This window comes from Onychostruthus taczanowskii, unplaced genomic scaffold (genome assembly GCF_017590055.1).
Source record: "Onychostruthus taczanowskii isolate IOZ18803 unplaced genomic scaffold, ASM1759005v1 scaffold74, whole genome shotgun sequence".
NCBI classification, from domain to species: Eukaryota; Metazoa; Chordata; class Aves; order Passeriformes; family Passeridae; genus Onychostruthus; species Onychostruthus taczanowskii.
In genome coordinates, this window is record NW_024505229.1 from 2,908,854 (window position 1) to 2,935,449 (window position 26,596).

General features: G+C 49.1%; 1 protein-coding gene across 1 annotated transcript in view; it reads left to right on the top strand.

Annotated features, from left to right (window-relative positions):
• Positions 1–26,596, top strand: part of LGR6 (leucine rich repeat containing G protein-coupled receptor 6) — a 147,441-nt gene that overhangs the window by 81,536 nt on the left and 39,309 nt on the right. The window contains exons 5-6 of the mRNA XM_041422531.1: positions 15,768–15,983; positions 24,880–24,951. Coding sequence (XP_041278465.1) covers positions 15,768–15,983; positions 24,880–24,951 — 288 coding nt within the window. The remainder of the gene's footprint in view (positions 1–15,767; positions 15,984–24,879; positions 24,952–26,596) is intronic.

Here is a 26,596-nt window from a genome sequence, read left to right on the forward strand (position 1 = left end):
CATGCAGGTCTGCATTAGAGTGATTTTTCCCCCCCTTTTCAAATATCTGAGTCATTTTCCACAAGTTTATGAGACTCCTGTGTATCCATTGCCAAAAAAATTGCCAGCCTGGAACACCTATAGGTCACCCACAGCACAGTTTTCAAGAATTACCAGTCAGGCCATCTGAGCCCCAGTGTGTTTGTGCTGCTCAGAGACTCCTTTTTTCCATTCAGAAGGGGAAGTGGCTTTATGGCACATCATGACAGGCCATGAGTTATCAGACCTGTATGGCACTTGGTGAAATATTAACTCTCTGCATATTGGCTATGCATCCTAAGCAAGCAGCACAGCTGGGAAGGGGTGAAAATGGGAGCCCACAGGATTGGGGTGGAACCAGTACCAGACAGAAAGGGATTGAGTGTTGGTTATTTTCTTGCTCTTTCAGGTGTTTACATTTGGTGTCCATGTTTGTCTTTCGGGGATTCAGGCAGGATTTGAAGGGAAAGTGTGCATCCCTCAGGGACAAACTGACCCAGGAGAGGCAAGGCAGACTTCTCAATGACCAACTCTTTTCTCAGGATTGCAACAAAAGCAGCAAAACTAAGTGGAGACTGAGAACAATTGTTTTCAGACAAGTTCTGTCAGAAAAACTTGACAATCAGTTCAAGAGACAAGGTGACCAGACAAATGGGACAGAAAGGGATGTTCTAGTCACTGTGGGACAGAGAGAGGTTGGCATTCACTGCCTGCACAGCACAAAGGTAGATTTGAAATGTAGCAAAAAACTGTGTCAATGAACTCCAGTTTTCTCCAAATGTGGCAGCTGTCTGGGCTTCTGGCATTTAGAGAGGATGAGACAGGACACATCACCCAGGCTTTGGAATTGAGCTGCAGGGTCCCTTTGTGGCACTGCTGCAGTCCAAGCCTGGCTCACAGATAGGAGGAGTGTCCAGACCTGTCCTGAGGTCCCTCTGATTGCTGGCTGAGAGTGCTGGGCAGTGCAGGCAGCTCCTGCAGGCTCTGCAGGGTGCATGCACTGAGATGAGGAACCAGCTGGAAATCTGCAGGAGTCTGGGAGTCCCTGACAGCAGAACATCAGCTTTACCCACGTGCTCGAGGAGAGGGAGGCCAGGCAGGAAGAAACTTCAATAAATGCTGTCAGTCAGAGGGCAGAAGGAAAGCCATTCCTCATTTTTATTAGGTGCTGATGCAGGTTGAAGTAGGAGTGCCCTGTCCAGAGTGATCAGAGCTGGAGGCACAGTCAGAGCATGAGCTCTCTGCCCCAGAGTGTCTCGACCCCAGGAAAGCCTGGGGCCCTCTTGCATTGCACATGCACCCCCTGCCTTTCACCTCTGGCTTTGTGGCAGCCTGAACACAGGGCTCCAGCTTCCCTCTGTACCAGGAGCTCTCTGTACCTGGGTTCTGCTCACATCTGGCTCTAAAAGACCAGATAAAAGAGAAACACAGATGTCACAAAGACCATGGTTACACTGCTCTGCTTCTCCCCCTCTTCTTGCCTTCTGATGGGGACCTGCCTGCAGGTAAGGAGCTTTCTCAAAGCTGCCAACCCATGAACTTCAGGTGTACAGAATTTTTCATGGCAGGGGTGGTGTCCCCCCCAAAAGATATGCTGTGGAACCAGCAGTGGCAGAACACTAATTTTAAGTACTCTAGATGAGGCACACTGGCCAGAAAAAATGGTTCAGGCAAGTTTCAATGAGATGGGAGAGTCAGAGTGTTTCCCTTTGGATTCCTTCTTGGACATTCCCATTGCCCTGTGGGATCCTCCCATGTCCTTCCTAACCAAGGAAGATGCAGCTCTGAGTTCTGTCAAATAACATTTCAAACATTGTATGAGGGCTTCCTCCTGCAAACTCTCCCACAGGTGCTGTGAATCCCAGCCAGCCAGGAGGAGGTTTCCATTCCTCCCACGTAACTCTGTGCCAAAAGGGCATTGGTAGGTCTAGGATGCCCATTGCCCATCAGGTCATGTGCTGACCAAAGCTTGGCTGCTCCAGGTTGGACCACTGGGTATCACCGACCATTGGTCATCAGGGACCTCCTGTGGCCTGCACCATCCCTCCTGAAAGGGTTTTGCTTTCCCCAGCCAGTATCCATGGGTCATTGTGTCCATGGATGTCAGCCAGCCCGAGGGGGCAAGTGTCACACCCACCCAGATAGCCCCATGCACATCAGACACCCCTGTGCTTACAAAAACCCCTCACCAAGTCCTGCAAAGCTGCAGCCATGCCCAGGCTAGAACCAGACCTGCCCTGTCAGCTACAGGATGTGGAGACATCACTGTCTGGAGCCCCAGCTGTCAGGAAGGACACCTTGGCAGCTTTCTCTAGATAAATACAAAGAGGAATTTGGATTTCAAAAGAAAAGTCCAAGCTCTGGAGGCCGAGCCTCCTACCAAGAGGGAGCTGCTTCCCAGCAGGTTTGATTTATCTGGGAAGCATGTTGGGAAGGCCGGTGGGGAGGATTAGAAAGAACACGCACACCTGATGGCAATGCTCTGAGCCCTGCAAGGGCTGCCAAGGCCTTACATAATGCTCAGATGCAGTTGTGATGCCCTGGCAGAGTCTGGCTGCCGGTGGTTTGTAGGTGCAGTAACAACATACCATGTGCATTCTGGAAGAGTCGTGTGTCAGTCTAATTAACGACTTTGTGGTTTGTGAGCACTTACCTAAAGCAGATGGGCACTGTGTCTGTTCCTTTGCCAGGCAGAAAGAGTCCAAGGTATTTCAAAGTGAGCAGGTGCTATAAATTATAATTACCAAGCTTGTCGAGGTAGAGAAAGCAGAGAGAAAAGAAACCTGGTGGATTAAGAGATCAAGGTAAACTTCTGGTTTTTCTTTTTCAAATGCCTATGGAAAGCTTTTTTGGGAGTTTCTTGCAGATCAGCATTTTGGGAAGGTGCTTAGCATGTGTCTGGCTCTTCAGGGTGAGGGTTGTCTATATTAGCCTGGTGGTGGTAGGGAGGATTTAGTGCCAGGCAGACGAGTTAAAGCCTCAAGATCCTGCACCATGAGATCGAGCTCCCCTTACCCCCTTTCCACACTGCACTTTGGGTTTTCTCTCACATCCCTGGCAAGATGCTCCATTCTGCTGGCAAACCCTTGGGTGCAAGCCTTGTGATTCATTCCCTAGCTCTGTATCCCACAAGGATTGACTCTTGCTGTTGGGTTTGATGGCATCCAAGAAAACAACCTGTGACTGTGTCTCCATCCACCTTCTGTCTCTTGGCAACTCCTCCTGTGTGCAGAAAAGTAACTGCTTCCCTCCCTGCCAGCATGTGCCAGTCCTTACAGCCAACCACGCTCTGCTGCCTTGTGGCTAATGCAGCCACTGTCAGAACCAGTATGCAGCAGCCCCATTCCCTGTGATCCTGGCCTTGCCCTCATTTATTTCCCCTTTCTCCATCACACTCTTGCATCCCTCTGGAATATTTGCAGAATTCTCCTGCCACTGTGCCACAAACCTGCTGTTCCCAGCTGAAATCAACCACGGGCTCCCTGAGGAGCACTCTGGTCCCAGCAGCACCGTCCTCATCAAGGGCACGTTCTTGTCTGTGACCCTTGTGTGACAGCAGTGCTGTCCTCTGCTCATCCAGCCTTCACAAGCTGAGGGGGTGCAATCTGGAGGAGAAACTGTGCCATAAATGTTGTTCTTAAAAATACTAAAATGATCTTCCTGTTTGCTAAAGCTGTAATTTCCCATTATATTCTGATTTCACTCCAGCTGTACTTGACCCAGAATCAATAAGTGCTAAATCAGCCTGACATGTAACTCCCTGTACACAGGTTAATTGTACCTCTAACTAAAACAATCCACTTCCTCCATCCCATTAGTTTGCCACCATTTGGACTCCTGTGGAAATGCAATAAGGGCTGCTTCCTCCCTGTCCCTTAAGGCAGGTAATTATTTTCATACATATGGCCAGAGATTAAAATGCAAAAAATGACTTATAGCAATTTGAGAACATGTGGACTTTGATGTAGACAAAGGAGGAAGGCTTTTCCCACCAGATCAGATTCTCACAAGCATATAAATTCTTATGACAGAAGGAAGAAAAAAATTCCTTTGGAATTCAACATGGCCTGAAGAGCTCAGTCTGTTCATTCCTCATTTCACTTCTTTGATCTGTTTGAGATTTGACAGTTTGCTGTTCACAGCAATATTCTTCTCTATAAATCACACGTGATGCTGTGAGGTTTTGGGAAGGTGCTGTTTCCATGGGTTGCTTAGAGGATAAAAGCTACAGACGAAGTGATACCTGTAAAGTCAGTACAGCACAGCAGTGACTAACAGCCTGCTGACATAGGAGCTGTCTTGTGGCAAGACCACCTCAGCTCTGATTTATTCGCTCCAGAATCTTTCTGGAGCACAAAAGGAGGCCAGAGAAGAGCAGTGAGGGAGCTCTGATGGAGTGTATGAAGATGGGCTGAAGAAAGTGACTGCAAATGTTTCCCTGGTGATTGCTGCTGCTGAGCACACAGGACCTTGGATTTCCCCTCTTATGAAAGCATTCCTGCAGCAGGAAAAGGAGCCCAGGCTGGGTATCACAGTGTCAGTCCGAGGAATTACTGCTTTTTGGCACAGACTTTGATAACATTCTTCTGGTTCTGTATACCTCGGGCTGTCCTCCAACCTGCCGTGCCCTAGCTCTTCCCTCCAGCCAGTCTGAGCTGCCACTGGAGCTCCGTGTTTGTCACCAGGACCAGCAATGACAGCTTAGCAAGATCAGACCAGGTTTGAGGAGAAAAAGGTTCATTAGAATACAAATGCAGTTCAACACTCAGATTTTGGACTCATTCCCCTGTTTATACAGGCCCAGTCCAAATCCCAGGTCTGGGTTCAGGAGTATCCCTGACTAGGAAACAAAGTGCATGGCTGGACCTTATTTCCTGTTCCAGCAGCTTGCTTTGCCATTCAGCTCATCTCCCCATGCTGTTCAGAGTGTGCTCCCCAGTACCTCTGAAACCCATTTTTGCTGCAATGATGAGCAGCAATGTACTTTCAAAAGCCAAAGTTGGTAAAACCACTTGGCAGAACATGCATCCCTCTCTTTTACTGGGGCAAAACCTGTATCTTGGTCACTGTGCTCTTGCTAGGACCCAAGAAGCAGCTTCCCTGCAGCCCACAGGTGACTGTGGTGTTTGTGCCACCACAGCCACCGTGGTGTTTGGCACAGCCACAAAGAACCCTGGGTTTGTAGCTGGGGTGTTGAGTGTCTGGGGCCAGGGGACTGGTGTCTTTGTGCCTCTGCTGTGACTGGGGTGCTGGATCCTTCCCTCGTGGTCACATGGAGGATCCTAAAATACTGCCAAGAAGGAGATCAAATTCTTCTGAGTCACCACCACGGCCTCACAACACAACCTTCCTTCACTTTGGATAAGTTTCTGCTGTGCCCACGTCTCCCTCAGGCAAACCAGGTGGATTTGTCTCCCCTGACCGTGGCTGTCTAGATATTACCTCACCCCAGGAGCAGTGGAAAATGATCAGCATCTGCAGAGGGTGAATCATCTCTGTTATCTCAGAGCCCTCTCTGGGGGATGAATCACTCTCTGGAGGAACCTGGTTTTCTCTTCTGGCTATAGAAAGACCCTATAACTGGTTTCAAGTTCTTCGTGAATAAGGCTGGGTGAGATGTGGTTTTCCTACACTTGGAAGGCAAAAGAAAAATGTCCCTGTCCCCACCCCTCACTTTTATCCAGCAAAGTTAGGCCCCCAAGCTGACACACCCCATCAGAGCAGGGGTACCAAAGCAGGGCTGAGCATCTCTGCTCCCCACAGCCCCCTGAACATGGCCCAGCCACATTTGTGTAGCCCTCAGGGAAATCTATCGGAGATCATCTTGCCCAAAAATACAAATGCAAGGAGAAGCTTACCCTCTAACCAGGGAGGAATTTCTCTACACTCCAGAGCTGGAGGCATTTGAATTTGCAACTGCTGTTCTCAGAGCAAGTCAGAAAGGAAGCATGGCTGGTGGTACATTGCAGACATGGATTTTTTCCTGTCAGTAGGAGGAACTCAGCTGGTCAGATTAGAGTCTTTTCTGCTTAGCAGTAAAAACCCATGAAATGCAATGTGGTTATCCCAGTACAATGGTCTCAATGGCATTTTTAAGAGGAAGATTTAATGACCACACACAAGCTGTTGAATGTATCATCCTCAAGGAGAAGTTCACTTTAGCAGTGCCACAACAAATCCTTGCTGCATTTGTTTTTCATTCATTACTTGCTGTTTTTCAGCAATGAGTTGCTGTGAAGCTTATATAAAGGCAATGTCCATGTATCCCATGCTTCTAAGTGTCAATGCTGTGAAGGATTCCAGGATTCCTCTCCCAGGAAGACAAGAGTGTTTTGTGGTTTACCAGGCTAACAGCTAAAAGTTTAGCAAACTTCAGTCAAGAACTGGAAAATAATACACAAAAAAAAAGCTGTCTGCATGAATTGGTATCTCCTCCAAGGATGGTGTATGGAGATACAAGACAGAGAAACTGCCCCAGCTGCATTAGCTGCCTCATCTGTTCTCATGATGTGTAAGAAGCAGCATTTCCTTTCTTTTGAAATCCTTTCCTGGAATGTGCAGAGAGTAGGTCATTCAGGTCCCTATGACCTTGAGTTGGGCCAGCATGTCCACAATATCAGCTTCTCTCTTGAGACTTCACTTTCCAATTTCCCCATTCACTGAGCTGGTGGTTGGCAGCATTGGAAGGGGGTGATGGTGATGGTGAGGGACTCCCTTGCCACGCCCCAGCACCTCCAGAATTCCCACTTGTGCTGCCAATGAAGAGGTCCCAGCACAGGGGGTGTGCTTGTCCAGCAGCTTGGCAGTCGCTATTCCTGCCTGGCTGTGCCACCAGGTACTGTAGTCACCTCCAAACTTCTCTGTGTTGACTGTGGCAATGCAGCAGGGTGGTCACAGATTGTTCCCCCCTTTCTCTGCCCACTCTGCAGTGACTGCAGAACCCACCTTTCAATAAGCAGAGGTCCCTCAGAAGAGACTGACAAACACTGACACTTGACTCCAGCCCAATACTCTCCTCAAACACAGTGTTACTTCCCATCCCAGGCTGGAAGAGCTTTCAGGAAGTGCCTTGGCTGCCCCCAGTGTGTGTCCTGGGCACATTGTGAGCACTGAAGAAACAACAATCACAGCTCACATCCACACTCCTGACTCATAAAGTCATGAAGAAGGTTCCAATGTGTTTCCATTAGCCTTTGTCATGGCAAAACCCATGTAATGTCATGTACCTGAGCTCATTCACCCACATGAGCACCCAGGCCATGCTGTGTGTCCCTGGTGATGGCTCAATAGAAATGAGAGACAACAGTTGCTCCACACAATAGACATGTCAGTGCCAAAGGAAGATGGGTCCCAGGTGTTCAAGCATTGGTGTGTAAGCTCACATGTATGTAAGGAGTTGTGGTTCATCCACTCCTGATGGGCCAGAGAGAAGCTTCAGGCAAACTGGAGATAGATGAGCAAGGAATGGACATATTTAAATGGCAACATCGATCACAGAATGATGGAATCCTGGAATGGTTTGTGTATAAAGAAACCTTAAGGCTCAACTCCCTTAAGGTTCCCCCCCCTGCCATGGCAGGGACATCTTCCACTGTCCCAGGTTGCTCCAAGCCCCATCCAGCCTGGCCTTGGACACTTCCAGGGATCCGGGGGCAGCCACAGCTGCTCTGGGCACCCTGTGCCAGGGCCTCACCACCCTCACAGCCAAGAATTCCTTCCCAATATCCCATCTAACCCTGCCCTCTGCCAGTGGGAAGCCATTCCCTATGTCCTGTCCCTCCATCCTTTGTCCCCAGTCCCTCTCCAGCTCTCCTGGAGCCCTTTAGGCCCTGCAAGGGGCTCTGAGGTCCCCTGGAGCCTTCTCTTCCCCAGGTGAGCACCCCCAGCTCTCCCAGCCTGGCTCCAGAGCAGAGGGGCTCCAGCCCTTGGATCATCTCCGTGGGCTCCTCTGGACCCACATGAACAGACCTGTGTGTTCCTTTGTGAGGGCCCCAGAGCTGGACCCAGCATCAAGTGCACCCAGATCTGTTCGGAGCCCCTCTCCCCAGAGCACAGCATGTCCTGTTCCTTCTGTCCCAGGGGCTGCCCTCCCTTTCTTTTCCAGCTGCCCCAGGCCTGACAAACACCATGGCTCCCAGCAGATACCCAGGCCCTGCTGCTTGGTGAGCTTTGAGCCACTCTGCTCAGCCTCCAGCTGCTTCCTGAACCTTCTCCATTTCCCTGTGCCTGGCACCGTGGCCAAGGGGGCAATGCCAGGGCCCAGGGAGAGGCTGGTTGGGGAGCTGGCACAGCTGCCCAGCTTTCAGCAGTTTCTATAGCTGCACAGAGATTTTGGCAATCCTTCTTGCACCGTTCTGACCTGAGGGGTTTTGGAGGTGTTTGCAACTGGGGATAACAAAGCTCTCTTGTCTACACCAAAGACACATTGTGTGGAGTCTAGGTATTGCCCTGATTTCATTTCCTGAGCATCCCTCGTGGAGAGCTTCCCACAGAAACATGCCCCATTGAGTCAGGAGGGAAGACTCATTGCAGTCCAAACAGAGCCCTGCAAACGTTCTCACCGGGTCCTGTTCCACAGCCAACTGCAAACATGTTTGTGTCTTGAATCTCCATTCACTGCCTGGGATGGTTTTCACAAGTTTCCAGCAGAAAATGGAGCCAGGCACCACTTGTGAGTCTTGCTTGAGGTCTGTGAGCCTTTCTGTGGCACAGCAGAGATGCCAGGTGTAGGAGCTGGCCTACACGGCAATAATGTGTCATTCACAGAATCATCGAATGCTTTGGGTTGAAAGTGACCTTTAAAGGTCATCTAGTCCAATCCCCTGCAAAGAGGAGGGACATCTTCAACTCCACCCTGCTGCTCAGAGCCCCATCCAACCCTGAATGCTTCCAGGGAAGGGACACTTCTCTGAGCAGCCTGTGATAGTGTTTCACCATCTTAATGTAAAAAATTTCTTCTTTATATCTAGTCTAAATCTCCCCTTGTCTTATTGCTCCAGACCCTACTAAAAAGTCTGTCCCTACCTTGCTTATAGGCCTTCTTAGGGCACAAGAAGGAGCTCTGAGGTTTGCCCAGAGCTTTTTCTTCTCCAGGCTGACCAGGGCCAGCTCTCTCAGCCTGTTTGCAGAACAGAAGGGCTCCAGCCCTCAGCATGGCCTCCTCTGGGACCACTCCCACAGCTCCATTTCCCCACTGAATCTACAGTTCATTATGGCAGCAAAGACACAAGAGGCAGGCAGAAGTTTAACCCAGCTTTCCCCTTTCCAGGTGAGTACTGCAGTCCTGGCTGCCTTTGTCCTGTCCCAGCTGGTATCGGTTGGTAGAAGAACCCTGCTCCTCCCCTGGTTCCTTGGGCAGCTCAGGGACCCAGGCCTGCTGCCTCTGTGTGCCAGGCCCAGAAGTGCTGGGCAGGGCACAAGGAGCAGCACGTGTGGAGCTGGCAGCATGGCAGCGGGCACAGAGTGGCCTCGGGCAGGGTGCCCCCGGAGCTGCCCTCCCTCGCCGTGCCCTCAGCTCCGTGCCCAGCAGCTCCTGGAGCTCAGCAGCCAGCTACTGACTCAGCCTGGCAGCTCTGCCTGAGAAAGGAGCTGAGGTGTTGGCCCCAGTCATTAGTAAGTTATCGGAGAAGTGGAGCTGCAATGACATCATCTCCTTCTTATGTTACTACAAGGAACTTAGATCCTATTGTGGGAGAGGAGGTAACTCAATCGAGCCTTTCAAGATAAACTCAGACAGGAAGAGAGACACGATTGCCTGAAGGCACCAATTAGACATTTCGGGTGAGCTCAGCTCTGTTCAGCTGACACACGTGTGCACCGAGGCCAGGGAGACACGAGCTCCTCTCTGGTGTCCCTGGGCTGGGGTGGCAGGGGTGGGCCGCCAGTGCTTCCTCACCATGCTGCTGCCTCAGCCCTCACACCTTCAGTGGCCACAGCTCTCCCCCCAGGATTCCTTTCTTTGTGTCCTGTGTTCTGCTGTGGACAGGGAACCACAGAGAAGCTCCCTGGTCTGGAGAGAGCACAGCCCAGCCCTGCACCGCTCACTGCTGCGTATGACCTTCAGTGGCAAACCTCCTCCAGCTTTATCAAGGGAGATAATAGCACAACGTGTTGCAAAAAATGCTGTGGAGATGGGCTGCAGTTTGAGGTCCCAGTGCCCTGTGGTGACTGCGCTGTGGGGAACACCCCAGACTGTGCTGCAGGACAGTTACTGACACGAGTGGCCTAAGACATGCAGACAGACAGCTCTCACTGGCTCTGATGTGTGTGAGGAAGGGAAAAACAGCAGCAAAATTTGGGACATGTCCTGACAGCATGGTATTGAGCATTTCTGTTGGTTTCCAGGCTGCAGCTCCCCCTGTAAATGCTTCACAGCCAGAAGGAAATGGTAAGAGATGGGTAAATTTGCTTCTGCCAGTCATAGGCTGAGGTATTTGCACCACATCTGTTAGGGAACAGAGAGACTGGTACTGGTTATCCCCTGGTTATTCTGGTTATTCTGCCAGTTATGTTACCAACAGCTCAGAAACACACTTGTACATCCTCTGAAACACTCTGGAAGCATTTCTTGGGAAAAGACAGTTCTCAGAAACTGCTGGGTCTGTGACACAGAAAACACAAGATGTCAGATCAGCTCGGGATTAACACAAACTTCACAACTCACTGCTCTGAGGACCGCACAGACCGCACCCCTGGCCAGACCTCCCCAGTGGCTGCACTGGTGGCATTGGCTTGACTGCTGCTCATTGGAAAGGAGAAATCTCCCACTCTTGACCCTTTCTCCTTAGAAAAGGACTTCCCTATTTGCCTGGTTCCTTCCAGAAGTATTCCTGATGCCACCATCCTCTCTGGACTGCTCCTGACAAGAAGGCAGTTGATTTCTCCACAAGTATTTCTCAAGCACAGACAACATTCAAGCAATGAAGGGGCTCTTCCAAGGCATGTTAGTCCCTTAGCCCTGGAACTCAGTATGACGCTGACCTGAAAATGTCCTGCCCAAGGAAACACTTCCATTTCCCATCCCACATGGTTCCTCTGCCTCCCCAGAGCTGTCACTCCACAGCAGCAGCAAAGGAAGCAACTGGCAAGATGAGGCACACTCACATTTGGAGCTGACCTGGTCCTCTCACCCTGGCTCTGCACAGATGTGAACATCTGCTCACAGGGAAAAAGCTGCCTCAGAGCAGTGGACTTTGGATGTCCTTCCAGGCAGCTCCATCTCTCACTACCCTCACCAGTCCCCAAGTCTGATGTGACTGCAGGCACTTTTAGGACTTGAGTCAGTGTCATGTTGAAGTCATATAAACACCCTGTAACTCTCAGCAGCAGATGCAGCTCTAAAGCCAGAAACTGAGACTTTCAGCAGCTGCTGGTTTTCATAAGCTGTTGTTCTTGAGTGTCCCACTTAAAATCACCTCCTTCTGCATGCAACAGACAGGCCAGCTCTCTGCAGAGCCTTGCTTGAGCCCATGAAGTCATTTGAAAGTCTTGGCCGTACTGACATGTGGAGTGCCTGCGTGTGATCCTCTCTCCAGACCTGTAGCACTGCTCCACGGCAGGCGTGGGATGAGCCCCTCTCCTGAGCCGTCCAGCAGCTCTGTCAAAGAGGCATCTTCTGCTGCAAGCAAGCAAAGGGTTAAAGCTTGCAAGGAAAACCAACGGAGTGATTTGGTGAAATAAAGATTAAAACATCTCCGTAGAAGGTGAGGAGCCAGCCCTGGCCTGTGCTGTCTCATTTACCCACTAATCAGCCCAATTACCTCAGGTATAAATCATAACACAAAACACTTACGGAGCCAGAGTCACACACTGAAGAAAGGAGAGAACTGTTGGGTTGGTTTTTGTTTAGTATAATTGATATAATTACTAACAACTCTGTGCCAAGAACTTCAGCTTTTCTGCTTCCAGAAGAGAGTAGAGAGCTGTCTGAAAGCCATAGCAATTAGCAATCCCCACATGCACAGCTTTTATTAGAAAGAATGCACATCTATTGCAGAAAGAGCCAGCAGCTCCCTGAGGAGCAATTAACCATCCCTTGGTGCCAGGAATGCAGCTGTCACTGAGCCCAGGTCCCCTCAGCAGTGCTGCAAAGGCAATAAGGAGCCCTGCCTGTCGTGCTGCACGTGAAATGCCTTCACTGGGCACTTCCTTGTTCCTAATTTTAACTCACCTGGCTCCAGACAGGTGCTGTGGTCCAAGCAGGCTGCTTATTCTGAGGCTTCTCAGGTCCAGCTCACTGTACCAGCAGAAAGTCTCCCTTTTGCTCCACTGAGGAATCTGCGCTCTAATCTCCATACTCTGGAGCAGACTGACAGTAACCGCTGGAGCTCCCCAACACCCCAGAAAGTGACCCCAGAGAGTGCCTGGTGGACAGCTGCCACACATCACACCTCGCCAGGGGGTCACCAGGCAGCCCTGGCAGAGCTGAGGAGCAGCAGAGCTGGGGTTACCTGAGCCCTGCACAGGTGACCTCTCACTGGCAGCGAGCTGTGCAGGTGCAGAGCTGTGCACACACGAGGCTGCAGCATGTCCACAGCCAGAAGCCATCCAGGAGTGCTAACAAACTCCTTGGATGGATCCAAGCACTCAAAAACCTCCACCAAGCACCCATGCTGCACTCCTCATACCCATGGACGTCCCTAGGAGAAAAAAGGCCTTTCCTGGGTATTGCTAAACAGCCACAGAGCAAATCCATCAGCATTCATGTTTTCCCCAAATCCTGAGTCACCATCACAAACCAAACTCCTTTGTGAGTCAGACTGAGGAGCTCGGGAGCAAAGTGGGATGGAAAGTTGGACAGCCATGGGCTCCACCTTGCTCCCTTGTCCCTGTCCCTGTCCCAGCTCAGCCTGGTGTACCTGGCTCTGGTTTAACATCTCCATTTCTGAAAGCTTCGTTTGGGTTTGAGAAATTATAACTATTCTCATGGGTATTTTCATCTCCTGTTCTTTAATTAATTAAACTGGAAACTGAGCATTCACTTTAAAACTATTTTCAGTAAACTTATAGGGATTTGGATGAAAGAATATCTCAGGGAAAAATAAGTGGTGCTTTTTTTTTAATTATTATTATTTTAACAGTTTATGATGCCAAAACCTAACAGAATTCTTGTGCCAAGGAAGGAATGGGAAAAAATAAGCAAAAATTAACAGTTCATGCAGAAGAAGCTCAAAAAGTTATTGTTTGTCCCAAAACATTTTGATGACATTTTCAAATAGAATCCTTATCCTTACTCTGAGCTGCTGCAGGGTTTGCTTTTCTGATCTTTATTCTTTGGAGTTGTTGTCTCAAGAAGATAAATTATGTTATTCTCTGATTTATTCTCTGTGGGGTGGGGGGGGCACGGGCAGTAAGTAAATTGGGGCAGAACTTACAGTGCCCACTCTCTCAACAGGAAAAATCAAAATCCATTGTCTTGTGTTGGCCCTCTGAGGAAGGACACAAAACCTGTGGGGATGGAGCTTTGGGTGTGATGTGCTTTTGTGATCCTCTCAACAGAACAGAATCACAGAAGCACAGAATGGTTTGCATTGTAAGGGACCTCAAAGCCCATCCACTTCCATCCTCCTGCCATGGCAGGGACACCTTCCACCATCCCAGGCTGCTCCAAGCCCTGTCCAGCCTGGCCTTGGACACTTCCAGGGATCCAGGGGCAGCCACAGCTGCTCTGGGCACCCTGTGCCAGGGGCTGCCCACCCTCTGAGGTTAATACATTAATGTGGGAAAATGGGAGAAATGGAATGGAGGTTTAACCCATCCTGGGTTATTGATCCAGTCTAAGGTGATGCTGTACCAGAGCTTTTACTCTACTTTTCAAGGACATTTTTCTGAAGATCTCAGGAAGGTTTGACTGCACTTTTTAACCAGGTACAAATCTCCAGATTTGTCCATCCAGGTCAGGCCAGCCAGGGCAGGAAATGCTTCTTTTTCTGTGATGTAGGGAAGGTTTGTTTCCCAGGATTATCTGAGAATTTCACCCAGGAAATACCACCCACACCCCTTTGCTGAAAGCAAGGCTTGCCCTCAGCCTCTCCCCTCTCCCACTTGTGATGGAGGCTTTGGTCTCCTCCTCCTGCAGTCATTGCAGTGTTCTGTGAATTAAGAAATGTTGGTACTCTTTGAAGAAGGATCATACCTGGGGGGTAACAGTGTCTGGGGGTTTGCTCTGGTGTTCAACTTTCATCAAAAATATTACTTCATATAGTCAAGAATACTGATTTCTTTACCACATTCCTTTCTGGAGGGGCATTGATTTGAGGGCTGGGCCATGACAGCTCTCTTAACTTCCTTCTCTCATGCTTTGATAAGAGACAAAGTGCTTCCTCTTTGCAATTTGAATTCAGAGATCTCTGCCTTCGATAGCTTGGAAAAATAAAATAAGCTCTGTTGGCTGTGGATGGAAATTAAAATTTTGCATAATTGGTTCCTGGTATTTCGTCCAAATCTGAAGTATTTTCCTCCTATAATTTGGTTTCAAAATCTACCGATAACACATTGTATCCTGCTCACCATCACTGCAATAAAAGATCTTTAGAGAGATGATTCCCAAACCTAAGTTTTATTCATAATAACCTTAATATTTTTTTGGCTTGTCATTCTATTTTGAAACAAAAACAAGTGTTCAAAATGAATGTTTATTACCAAATTAAACCTCAAATTCAACCACCTTAACCTTTCCACAATGATTAAGAAGAAGCAACTGGCAAATGGAGGGGAGGACAGGCCCAAAGGTGTAATAGCAGAGCACAGGCTCAGGTCCTGCCCCGTGACATGGGCTCTGACTACTACACAGGTGCCCCTGGTGGTTGGGATCCCACATGGGTCCCCGAGCAGAGCTGTGACACATTTCCCATTTCCAGACAGGTCCTCTCCTTCTGGAATAGGGCCCTGCTCCCTGCTCCTGCGTGTGTCCTGCACACGCGTGGGTGTGAGCCGGGCACTGCTCAGGCGGGTCCCTGGCAAGCCCAGCCCTGGGATGCAGCTTTGATGCTCTGAGTTCAGGGGGGCTGCGAGCCACGGCTGGCCCGGGGGCCACTGGAGGGACTCAACCCAAGCACGGTGCTTCAGGAGCTGCCATCAGCTGGCAGCACCCACTGAGCATCAAGCAGGGATGGCCTTGTGATGCCTTGTGCAGGCTGACCTAGAACAGAGGCTGGACAGAGCTAAAGAATAAAGCAGGGATTTATTTGGAGACCTCAACAGATCCACCTTGGGCAGCACAAGAGTCCAGCCAGGGCTACACCCCAGGTGAACCCAGAATGGTCACAAAATGGACGACTGGTCACAGGGTCTCTCACTTTTATAAGTTTTGGTCCATTTGCATATTGAGTTAATTGTCCAATTACAGCTCCAGCCCATGCAGTGCCATCCTGCTTGTTTTTCTCTCTTCAGCCCACGTTGTTTGTGCTCTTGGGCCTGGATCAGCTGTCCTTAGTCTCCAGCTAGAGAAGGAATTGTTTTGTCTCCCTACTCTGTGAAGGGAGCTCACTATCCCTTTATATGAAGCCCAGACCCACACACTAAAGCAGCACAGAATCTGAAAAATAGAAAAGCCAAAACCTGAGGCATCACTTGGCGGTGGGCAGACATCTCCCAGCACAGGTGGGAGCGTCATGACACCTCATATTAATCACTATTTACAGCCCAGTCCAATCTCCCTGGCCATCAATCCATGCCGCCTCTGGCATGCTCCGTTTGCTCAACACCTGGGGAAGGGCTTTCACTGATGCCCCCCTGTTTCTCTCCCCCAGCCGCCTGGATGCAAACCTCATCTCCGTGGTGCCCGACAGGAGCTTTGAGGGGCTGCTCTCCTTGCGTCACCTGTGGCTGGACGATAACGCCCTGACGGAGATCCCCGTGCGAGCCCTGAACCACCTGCCAGCGCTGCAGGCCATGACCCTGGCCCTCAACCAGATCTGGCACATCCCCGATTTCGCCTTCCAGAACCTCAGCAGCCTCGTGGTGCTGTAAGCCTCCTCCACTTCTTATTCCCTCGGCTGGGACAAGGTGCTGCCCTCCTCCTGCGGGAATCCCTGCTGCTCACTCCCCCTGGGGCGAGGGGCAGAGGGTTTATCCCCCTCATTTGATATGAAATGCTAAATTTGCCTCTTTTGATATTTTCCCCACTTTTCAGTGAAGAGCTAGAAAGCTCCCTGATATAATTCAAGAAATGTTTTGTATTAAAGAAAAATCAGTAACTGGAAACAAAAAACAGATTATTTTCTTTGAAGACTCAAGCAACAAAAACCTTCTCATTTATTTTCCTATCTCCAATCCCTGTGTTAAAACTACAGGAATTTCTAGCAACGTGAAAAAAAAAAAAAATTAAATTGCAACAATCTTCAGTCAGGTCAAAAAAGTAATATTTTAATTTCTTGGAAAACATACCAGCTCACTCCCCCTCCTCCCCCTACCCCCTTTTATTACCAAATACGATTTCAAACTAAAGGTCTAACGCCAACACCTTGTCCCAGCCCGTGCCTGCTTATTTGCATGAGTGTGGTACATCTGCTGGTCAGATGTTCTGCGGGGGTTGCTGTCCAGTTCGCGTTGTTAGCATCTCCCAGCCAGAGCTGGGAGCGCTGGGGAGAGCTGGGCTGCTCCGGGGTGGAAACCTCCCTCCAGGGGCAGTGGGACACCGACCAGCCACAGCCCCTGGCAGAAAGGGAGCTGATCCCTCCGGCAGCTGCTCAGGAGGGGCATCCTTTCTATCGGCAGAGGCTCGCAGATGATCTTCCCTTTAAAAGGAGCTTCACATGTGCAAATTAGATGCTTATTACTTCTTTGGTGTTGATTAGCAAGTTAGGGTGTGATTGCCAAATGCTTTAGAGCTCCTCTACACACATGAAACGTCACCTCTAGTTTGGTAATTTGTACTGATAGCAGGGTGCTAAGTAACCTCAGCATGTAGTGCCTTAGTGAAAGTTTAGCAATTATTTCCCTTTCAAAATTTAAAGTGTTTACTGAGACCATCCAGCATGGAAAGTGCTTGGACAAAGCACAGTTCAGAGTTTTATTAAGCATCAAATTCATCTGTTTAGACAAAGCATAAAGGCTTATTTAGGAGAAAAGCAAAAAGCAACTTGAGAAAAATCAAAAAAGTAGTTTTCACCCACAATAGTGCTCATTCTCTAAGGCAACCCCTGGCCACCATAATGCAACCACTTCAGTCAGCTTTAATAGCTTGCTCAGCGGGTGAGCTGACATTTGGGGTTTCATTTCAGCCTCCAAAGTATGCTGCTTTCATTCTGGCTCATCCCATACTGTGGGCAAGAAGCAACTCCTTAATTAACCAGGCAAGCTTGAGAAATAAAAGTCATTGACCATTAGGTCACAAGGGAAGGAATAATGTCCCACCACATACAATTGGAAGGGAACACATGTGTGATCCTGCCAGGCTCTGTGGGACACGATGCTACATTTTTGTGGGATCACAAGTGTTTGGCAGAACTGGCCCCATAAATCTCCCCCATGCTTCCATGCAAACCCTTGTCAACACATCACCAGTGGAAAGTCACCCAGTGTCCCTCTTGTGTCCCAAGCAAGGACATGTCCCTGCTCCAGACTCACCCACTGAGCTGACAAGCAAATGTTCCCAAAAGACAGCCAAGCTGGAGAGGAGACATTCCCCTGCCGGGAATGTGTGCGTTTGCAGGTAGATGGAGGATCTGCCTGCTGCTGTGAACATGGAAACTGCCGGCTACAGGGCGTTAGAATGAGCCCCGGGGGAGAAAGGCACGGGCAGACAGGGCTGAGCACAGGGAAATCCTTCCTGTGCAGCCTGGTCAGTGCTCAGGGACACAGCTGACCACAGCTGAGCATGGCTGACCATGACTGACCATGGCTGAGCATGGCTGACCATGACTGACCATGGCTGAGCATGGCTGACCATGGCTGACCACAGGAGCCTCCCAGGGGCAGCTGTGCTGCATGGCTGAGCATGGCTGACCATGACTGACCATGACTGACCACAGCTGACCATGGCTGAGCATGGCTGACCATGGCTGACCATGGCTGAGCATGGCCGACCATGACTGACCATGGCTGAGCATGGCTGACCATGACTGACCATGACTGACCACAGCTGACCATGGCTGAGCATGGCTGACCATGACTGACCATGGCTGACCATGGCTGACCATGGCTGAGGGCAGGAGCCTCCCAGGTGCAGCTGTGCTGCTCCTCCTCCACACCCCTGTGCCCTGGGCAGAACCATTTCACCATCCTGCACCGCCACAAGCACTGACATCAGAGCCTCAATCTGGAATACTTTAAAGATTCAGTGTCTGCTAATAAATGACACCTTTGTTGAGGAATTCCCTGATCTTATTCCCATCTATTGCTGCTGCAGGTTTCAAACTAGGGCTGCAGGCTGTTCAGTGAGCAGGGCCCCATGTACATCACTCATCATGAAATCCATGATTTTCCATAATTGGCACCACCCTTTCCCAGCTTTAATAACAAGGGCTTAGTGTGCTGGGGTGCTGGCACTGTGCTTTGATGGCAGAAGAGAGGTAGATATTTGATCAGGATAGTTTATGGGAATAGGTGGTTACCTTCCAGTCTGATCTATTCAGGACCAGATGTATCTTAGTATCTGCACACAGAAATAATACTGAATACTTTTCAGCTGATGGTTTGTATGAAGTAAAGGTTGCTTTACAAAAATCATCCACTTTCTTGAGCATAAGAGATTTTTCATTCAGCAGTCAGCATCTGAAACCCCCATGCTGCTGTGCTGACAGTCCAATAAAGTGCCTGACAGCAGCTCCCAGTCGTGTCCCTCATTTCCTCTGTCAGCTGAATTCAGCAAGAAGTCTCAAGCCAGGAATCACAGCACCTCTTTCAGTCCCACCCTCCAGAGGGGTTCTCAAGTAAAATCTTACATTGCCAGGAAATCTCCCCTGCTGCAGATGTGTCCTTGCTGCCACATCTCTGCAGTGGGCTGCAGTTCCCTTCTTCCCTGATGTCACCAAAGGAGCTCTCAGCAGACATGCTGGGATGTGTGTGGGACAGAGCCAGAGTGAACTTTCCAAAACAGGCCAAGCAGTAGAGAGTTTTGCCCTGTAATGAGGGACCTGGATAGAGAAAATCTTCAACTAATTTTACTTTCATCATATAGCAGAGAACCCCTTAAGTTAGAGCAAACAAGGTCAAAACACAGATCCCTCCTTCTTTGGGTCCACAGGGAGCCTTAGCTCCTGCAAACCTCCAGGAATCATTTTGGTCCCATAATGGGAGCAAAAGAGAAGATCTACTCCTCTGACCTGGCCCTCGCCCTTCACCTACCTGGTCAAAACAATGGACTCTGGGAAAAGTTGTTCTCGTGCCATTACCAGTTCGTTTTGCTTAATGCCCTCTAATTCTTGTGCTCTGTGTCCATCTCCTCTATGCCACTGCTGTGTGTGTCATGTCTACTGCACCCTTCCCTCAGCTCAGCTCTTCCAGTCCCCATCCACTTACCTGGTTTGAAACATGGAATCCCAGGATGTTTTGGGTGGGAAGGGACCTCAAAGCCCATCCAGTCCCACCCCTGCCATGGGCAGGGTCATCTTCCACTAGCCCAGGTTGCTCCAAGCCCTGTCCCAGGCCTGGAACACTTCCAGGGATCCAGGGGCAGCCACAGCTGCTCTGGGCGACCTGTGCCAGGGCCTGCCCACCTTCACAGGGAATCTCTTCCCAACATCTCATCTAAATCTATCCCCTCCCAGTTTTAAAAAAAATCTATCCTCTTTCTCCCTTGTCCTGTTACTACCTGTCTACGTAAAATCAGAAGTTAGTTCTCATATTACACTTCTTTTTTCCTTCACACCTTCAGATGGAGAGACCAACTGTGTACACTGCACGAAAGACAAAAATTCTGGTTTATATCATGGTACAATGCTGTTCTGTGCCCATTTTCCCTCTTCTAGCTATCATTGTCACTTCATTTGCTTTTTTCATAGCTAGTAAGCACTAATACCTCTTTCCTGGAGATGTATAAAAGCCTGATAGTGTGTTTGCTCATAGAAGACTGGTTCTCCCCTCTGCTGCACTTGACATTCACACAGCCTGAATATCAGCTGATAATTTATTGTCATGGTCACTCAGGACCTTCCAGCTGAAAGTGTGAAGACAGTAAGTGAAAGATCTTTAGTAGAATTCCTCTTTCTTACAGTTTTTGTCATTAAAAGACGTGATGCAGCGCCCTCTCTAACAGAATGGTTTAGTGACTAGAAGAGAAAACTTGTTTGCAAGACTCCTGGGTTCCCATTCCCATTCTGTCCTTGTTCTGGTGTAACTCTGGCTGAGACTTTCAGAAGGCACCACTGCTCTTCAGTGTCTTCCTTGCCTAGGAGAAACCACCAACACTTCCCAGCTTTCCAGGGAAGCTGATCACCAGACATTTCAGTGACATCTGTGGTACCTGGGGCTTTCTAGCACCCAAAGCCCAGCCTGGTGCAGGATGAGCCTGTGAATCCCTGCCCTCACCTGTGCAAGGGAGTTACCAGTGTCTCTCTGAGAGTTGTTGGGAACCTCAGTGTTGGCAGGGAGTGCCAGGCATGTGCAATTCATTATCACTAAGAACAATATTGTCTGGGACATCTGGGTCCCATTCATGAGCCTTTTTATTGGCAAAAGTGCCTTTTCTCTCGGAGGACCAATCTTGCTGCCTTGGCAAAAGTGGATTTCCTTCTCCAGCACTTGAGGAAGAAGAAAATCGTGCTCCAATGCACCCTGAGAATATCATTTCTGACTGAGCTTTATTCTTCACCAGACAAGCCTCATGCTGGTCCTCCAGTAATGGAAACAATCCATGGAATTTTCATCATTTATGATTTAGATTTCTCTACTTATCCATGGCCAAGTTGAGGAAAAGGACAATTTTGCTACAATAAAGATGGAAGCTCATCATGGCAGTGGCTCGTCAGGGGAGAATTCATATGATGTCAGATTTGAGCTTAGTTCAAATCATCTAATATAAATAATTGATGGAAAATGTTTGCATTTGTCCTTTTTGAGAAGAAAAAAATTAAGTCATTAAAAATGAAAGCAATAGCAAATCCACCACTTCTCTTTGTAGTCTGTTCCAGTGGTTAATCATCCTTAGTGTTAAAAAAAACCCCGCTCATATTTCCCATTTGAATTTTCTTTGGCTTTGACTTCAGACATTTGTTCTTATTATTCTTTTCTCTGCTAAATCACAGAACCATTTTAGTACCCAGTTTCTAACCAGGAAGAATCCTATACATTACACGGCACTCATCCCCTTGATCTTATTTAATAAGCTAAACAGATTGAGTTCTCTAAGTCTTCACCCTATTTTTTTTCCAGCCTTTGAATCATTTTTATTGCTCTTCTCTGCACCCATTTCAGTTCATTGACATCCAGTTACCAGTGTGGGCATCAGCACCACGTTTCTCCTGCCAGGTCTGCTTTCACCAGATGCTGATACAATTTCCCTTTTCTTGCCCATACAGACAAGCACCTTCATTAAAGCAGTATTTAGGCACTAGCTCAGCTTGCTTCCCTTCTGTGTAAGATAAATGTGCAGTTCTCTTGGAGGTGGCATTGCCAGAGTTGAAGCTACTGTCTGTGTTGGAATGTCTCTCAGGCTGCTCTCCAGGACCTTTTAATTCACTGAAAAACTAAGTGGAAAAGGAAGTCAGATGAAAACTGAACAAATTTGACTAAGGGTGCTGCATGAATGATGGGGGGAAAATCACATTTATTCCCAATTTCTGATAAGAAATTGTTGGCAAGGAGAGAAAATCTTCTTTCTAGAATCTGTTGCATGTTTCTTATTGCGGGTCAGAATTAATCCTGTAGGGTTTGATTTTTCTTCTGCTTTGTTTCTAATTTCTCACCACCTGAGGCACCAGCCAGGCTGCAGCCTCTCTCCCCAGCCTGTGTGGGATTCTGCAGCCACTGTCATTGATGCTGGTTTCAGCAAGGGCTCACCTGGCAGCAGAGGAGCTGGCTCATCCCACGGCAGGCAGGAGCCCTTGTGCTGCTCCAGGAGGTCCCACCCTACCAGGGCTCAGTGTGGCCATTGAAGTTCATTCCTTCTGATGGAAGTGCATGGCTGAGAACAGCCAGCCTGCAGAACAGCAGTGACTGTCCTCATCCTGGGCACAGCCTTCCATGGGTAATTGCCCAAACCCACCCTCACCCCATGGCACTGACCTGCAAAGGAAGAGACCCAGCTCCTAAAGCCCTTTGCCCTTACCAAGGTGACTGGTGGGTTACAGCAAAAGCTTAAAGACTTCCCATGTTTTTGCGTCGTAGGGGTTGTTTATAGCCCAGAATCAAGCACCTTGAGCTGCTATCAAGCCAGCTGAGCTGTAATTTACAGGGCAGAATATAACGTTGTGTGGGCTGAGCTCAAATTGACAAGCACTGGAGATGTTGCAATTCCACTTGTTAAAATTTGTTTACCAGGGGAGAAAAAAAAGGCAGGATGGAAGACAGGAACGTCTTTTCAAGTGTTTACCTTTCCAGCTCTCTTGTTTCTATTATTGCCATGTGGTTGAGTAACTCTAGAGTTCAGCTTGGACAGCAAATTTTTTTATAACTCCCTTTTTTGGTTGTTCATAATTTTCTCACCAACAAAGAACTTCCTTCGGATGATTTTCATTACTCTGCCTCCAAACAAAGCACTCTAGAGCCAAATATAAACACAGCAGGTGATTGCTTTTCTCTGCTGTCTCCTTGCCTGCCTGCAGTGATAACAGTCAGCCGTGCAGCATGTCTGAGCTCGGACAAGGTGTCCAGTCAGACCGTCCTGACAAAGCTCCAGGGAGCTCACACCTTCCCTGGCATTCAGCATTGCCTTGTCCCCACACTGTCCCCTCACAGCAGACAGGGGTTTGGGGCATGTGTTTCTTGTGGTATCTCTTCATGTGATCCCATAGCAACTCCAGACCCCAGCCCTCTCTTTGTCAAAGGCAGTAACCATTGGCAAAAGAACTCAAAGTGGTTTGCAGCACCAACTGAAGAGAAGGCAGCATGACCAGAAGCTGCTAACATTTGATGGAGGAAACCATCTGAGCACAAACTTCTTTTCTTGTGACAAAGAGAAATTTCTCCCATAAGATTCTTATTTTGATCTCAGGCTTTTTTCCTCCTCTAAAAGTCACAATCCAAGTTTGCTTGCAGGCAACATCCTTTTCTTTTTTCCCATTTGCTCAAAGGAGCAAACATATTTTATCAGATATCTTTCCCTTCCCTTCCCTTTCCTCTGAAATATTTGTATGTTCTCATCCCAATGACAAACATCCATCTCAGGCTGGTTTCTGTTTTGCAGGCCCCTACCAAATTGCCCTAGAGCCTGCCTGCTCCTCCACTCCCAGCTTCCTCCTGGTTTACCCTACAATATTTGGCAGTGGGAGCTGCCTGTGCTCAGCCAAACAGCTCACGCTCAAATCCAGGTGGAGTGAGAGATTTTTCAAGCTGAGACACATTTAGATCAAGCAGCAAATAATGAAAAAACCATTGATCCACCTGCCAGGATGGAGCCTCCCCCAGGCTCTTGGAAGGAGGCAGCAGCATTGGACAAAGGCTGGTGCATCCCTTGCTAGTGCTATCATGGGCATGGGACAAAAGGATCCCCGAGGGGAGTGGTATGGCAGCAATTCACCACATGGACTTAGTGTTAAAAGAGAATCTGAACTGATGGGAAACCCCCCCTGAGAGACCTTGGTGGGCAGTCAGCACACAGAGCGTGGCACTGCAAGCATGGGCATCACCAAGGGGGTGAAGTGCAGGCTGGTAGAAGTGCAGACTGGGCAGCAGTGGGTTGTCTCCTGGTTTTCAGCAGACTTTTCTCAGACTGCTCACAAGAACTCTGTCCATGGATGCAGAGGTGCCTTTGAGTGGGATTGCAGAGGGAGATGCACAATTAGCCACAAGTTCATAGCTGTAAAGGAAGTGACACGGAAGAAGCACTGAGATGTGCACCCATACACAAGAGCCTCTGATAATCCAAGATGAGGAATCCAGGGATTAAGGCCTTGGGTTTGTCAAAAGACTGAGACAGGGGAGTGAGGCATCCATGGAAACACAGAACCCAGAACTCCAGAAACGCATCACCTACAGAGCTTCCAAAGCAAAATTACCCCAGGTGGCTTTGCAGGGGCCCCCAGCATACGGCTTCCCAGTGCCAACGTTAAGGCTGGGAGCTCCCAAGCCTGTAAGCACTAGATGTTTGTGGCATGTAGCAGCAGGATGAAGGGGAACAGGAAAAAACTGTTCCTATGGTGCAGAGAATGTGCATCAGCCTGTGGCATGGCCCCAGTACTTCAGCCAGGCACTCTGAAGCTCTGAACTGAAGACAACTTTCATTGAAATCAAACTGGAGCTGGTCCAGGAACTGGCAGTGTTTTCTTTTTTTCTTTTTTTTTTTCTTTTTCCATTCACATGTAAAGATAATAAACTGTGACTAACAGGATGATTTTGCACTCAAAGTCTTCTTGCTGGTACTAAGACTCCAAGGAGTCCAAATACAATTGTGTCCTTAAGTAGCACCCAGTGCCCATGAACAGCTGGTGAAGCCACAGATGGGCTGAGCCCAGGCTAAGGTGAGCTCTAGGGTGTTTCTTGAAGCTTCTTGCTTAAGCATGTTCATCCACAGCCACCTGGCAGCTGTGAAGGTGGAGATCTTGGGGAAACTCCTGCATTAGCCTGGAATTTCTGAGAGGAATGGGAGCTCTGTAGCTCTCTGCAAGCACTACTACACCCCACATGTGTCTCATGGAGTAAGAGAGGGAACCCTGTAAGGGCCCTTGGCATCCCAGCCCAGGCTGTGCTCAGCTTACAGGATGTTCTGGACCAGAGGGAAAGGTTAGCCTGCACCCCCACTGACCATCTCTGTTTTGTCCACAGGCACCTGCACAACAACCGGATCCAAAGCCTGGGAGCCAACGGCTTTGATGGGCTGCACAGCCTGGAAACCCTGTGAGTGCCCTGTTTCATTCTCTTCTCCAAAGACATGGGGTGTGTTCATCCCCCAGCACAGCATGCATTGTCAGATTAACCCCTTTTCTGACCCAGAGGTTGGGTAACTGAGAGGCATTTTAAAACCTTTTATTTTATTTCAGTCTCATGAGAAGGGTGAGACAATACAGATGTTATAATTCACACCATCACAATCAGAAGCAAACTATTTCCTAATTACAATACATTATAAGCGTTTCTTGGCTTATCAGCTTTTTGCCATGCCATGCTGTAAATGCCTTAAAGCCAATCATATAAAAGTACCCCTCGTGGGTCTTAACACAACGCATCTTTCATAGTTCTATTTCTTCAAAGTATCCAGTCTTATTTACAAAATCATCCTTTGAAACTTGTTCTATTTCTCTCTCAACAAGATCTATCTTATTCCATAACACTTCTAAGTCAACATTTCTTATCTCAAAGTTTACATACAGATACACACTATGTGAGCTTTCTGTCAAGTTTTAAGAAGTCTCTACAAATCCATTTCCCACATGCAGAAAAGGGGGTCAGCCCCACACATGTCCCTGGCCCCCATGTACTGAGGGCAGCAGCAGAGCTGGCTCCAGGCACGAGTGGATGCCCAGGGTATGATGCCTTCTGGGGAGTGAGAGCCTGGGCTTTCCTCCTGTGCCTGTGCTGCTGCTGCAGGGGGGTCTGTGCATGTGAGCAGGGTGGCTGGCAAGGGGCCCTGGACACCATTCTAGTCCAGGTGCGGTCCCAAGAGCTGGGACACATTTCCTTCTCAGGGAGTGTGTCTCCCTCCTCAGAGCACAGGCATGGTCCTAAAACCTCCCCAACACCTGACCAAAGCCAGAGGCTGACTCGAGTTTGGGGCCTGTAAAGTCCTCAGGGGTCTGTGGGATATGTCTGAGGTGATCTCATGTCTGCTGGCATCACTCATAGCCAGCTGATTTCATTGTGCACCATGTGCTTGGTGTGGCTGGGAAACAATCCATCAGAAGACTGCAGGGAGGATGGGAATGAACTCACCTCCAGAACACACCTTCAGGAAGGTAGATTGAGATCAGAGAGTAGGAAGAAATTCTTGGCTGTGAGGGTGCTGAGGCCCTGGCACAGGCTGCCCAGAGAAGCTGTGGCTGCCCCTGGATCCCTGGAAGTGTCCAAGGCCAGGCTGGATGGGGCTTGGAGCAATCAGGGATAGTGGAAGGTGTCCCTGCCCATGGCTGGGGGTAGAACAAGTTGGGCTTTGAGGTCCCTTCCAAGCTAAACTGTCTGTGATTAGCAGTAGGGGCTCACCCTGAGCTCAGGGACAGTTTCATCCCACAGCCTGGCCACACATTCCCTGTGCTGTGACAGCTCCATGAGTGGCCTGGACCTCATGTGCTGTGCATCAGCCCAGGAGGAAACATAAACAAGCAAACAAATAAATTGAGGCTCTGAAAGACTGGAAGAGGTGCTTGATGCCTTCAATTGTGCAGAAATATGTCCCTTCATGCAGGCTCGGGGTCAGAGTCAGGCCCTCGCTTCCTGCCAGGAGAACCAGGGGGTCCAGGTCATGGCAGAAGGAGATGCTGCTTCCCAGCATTCAAGTGCCACTCAAGGAGACAGGGCCCCTCTGTGCCCAGCATGGTGCCAACAGCAG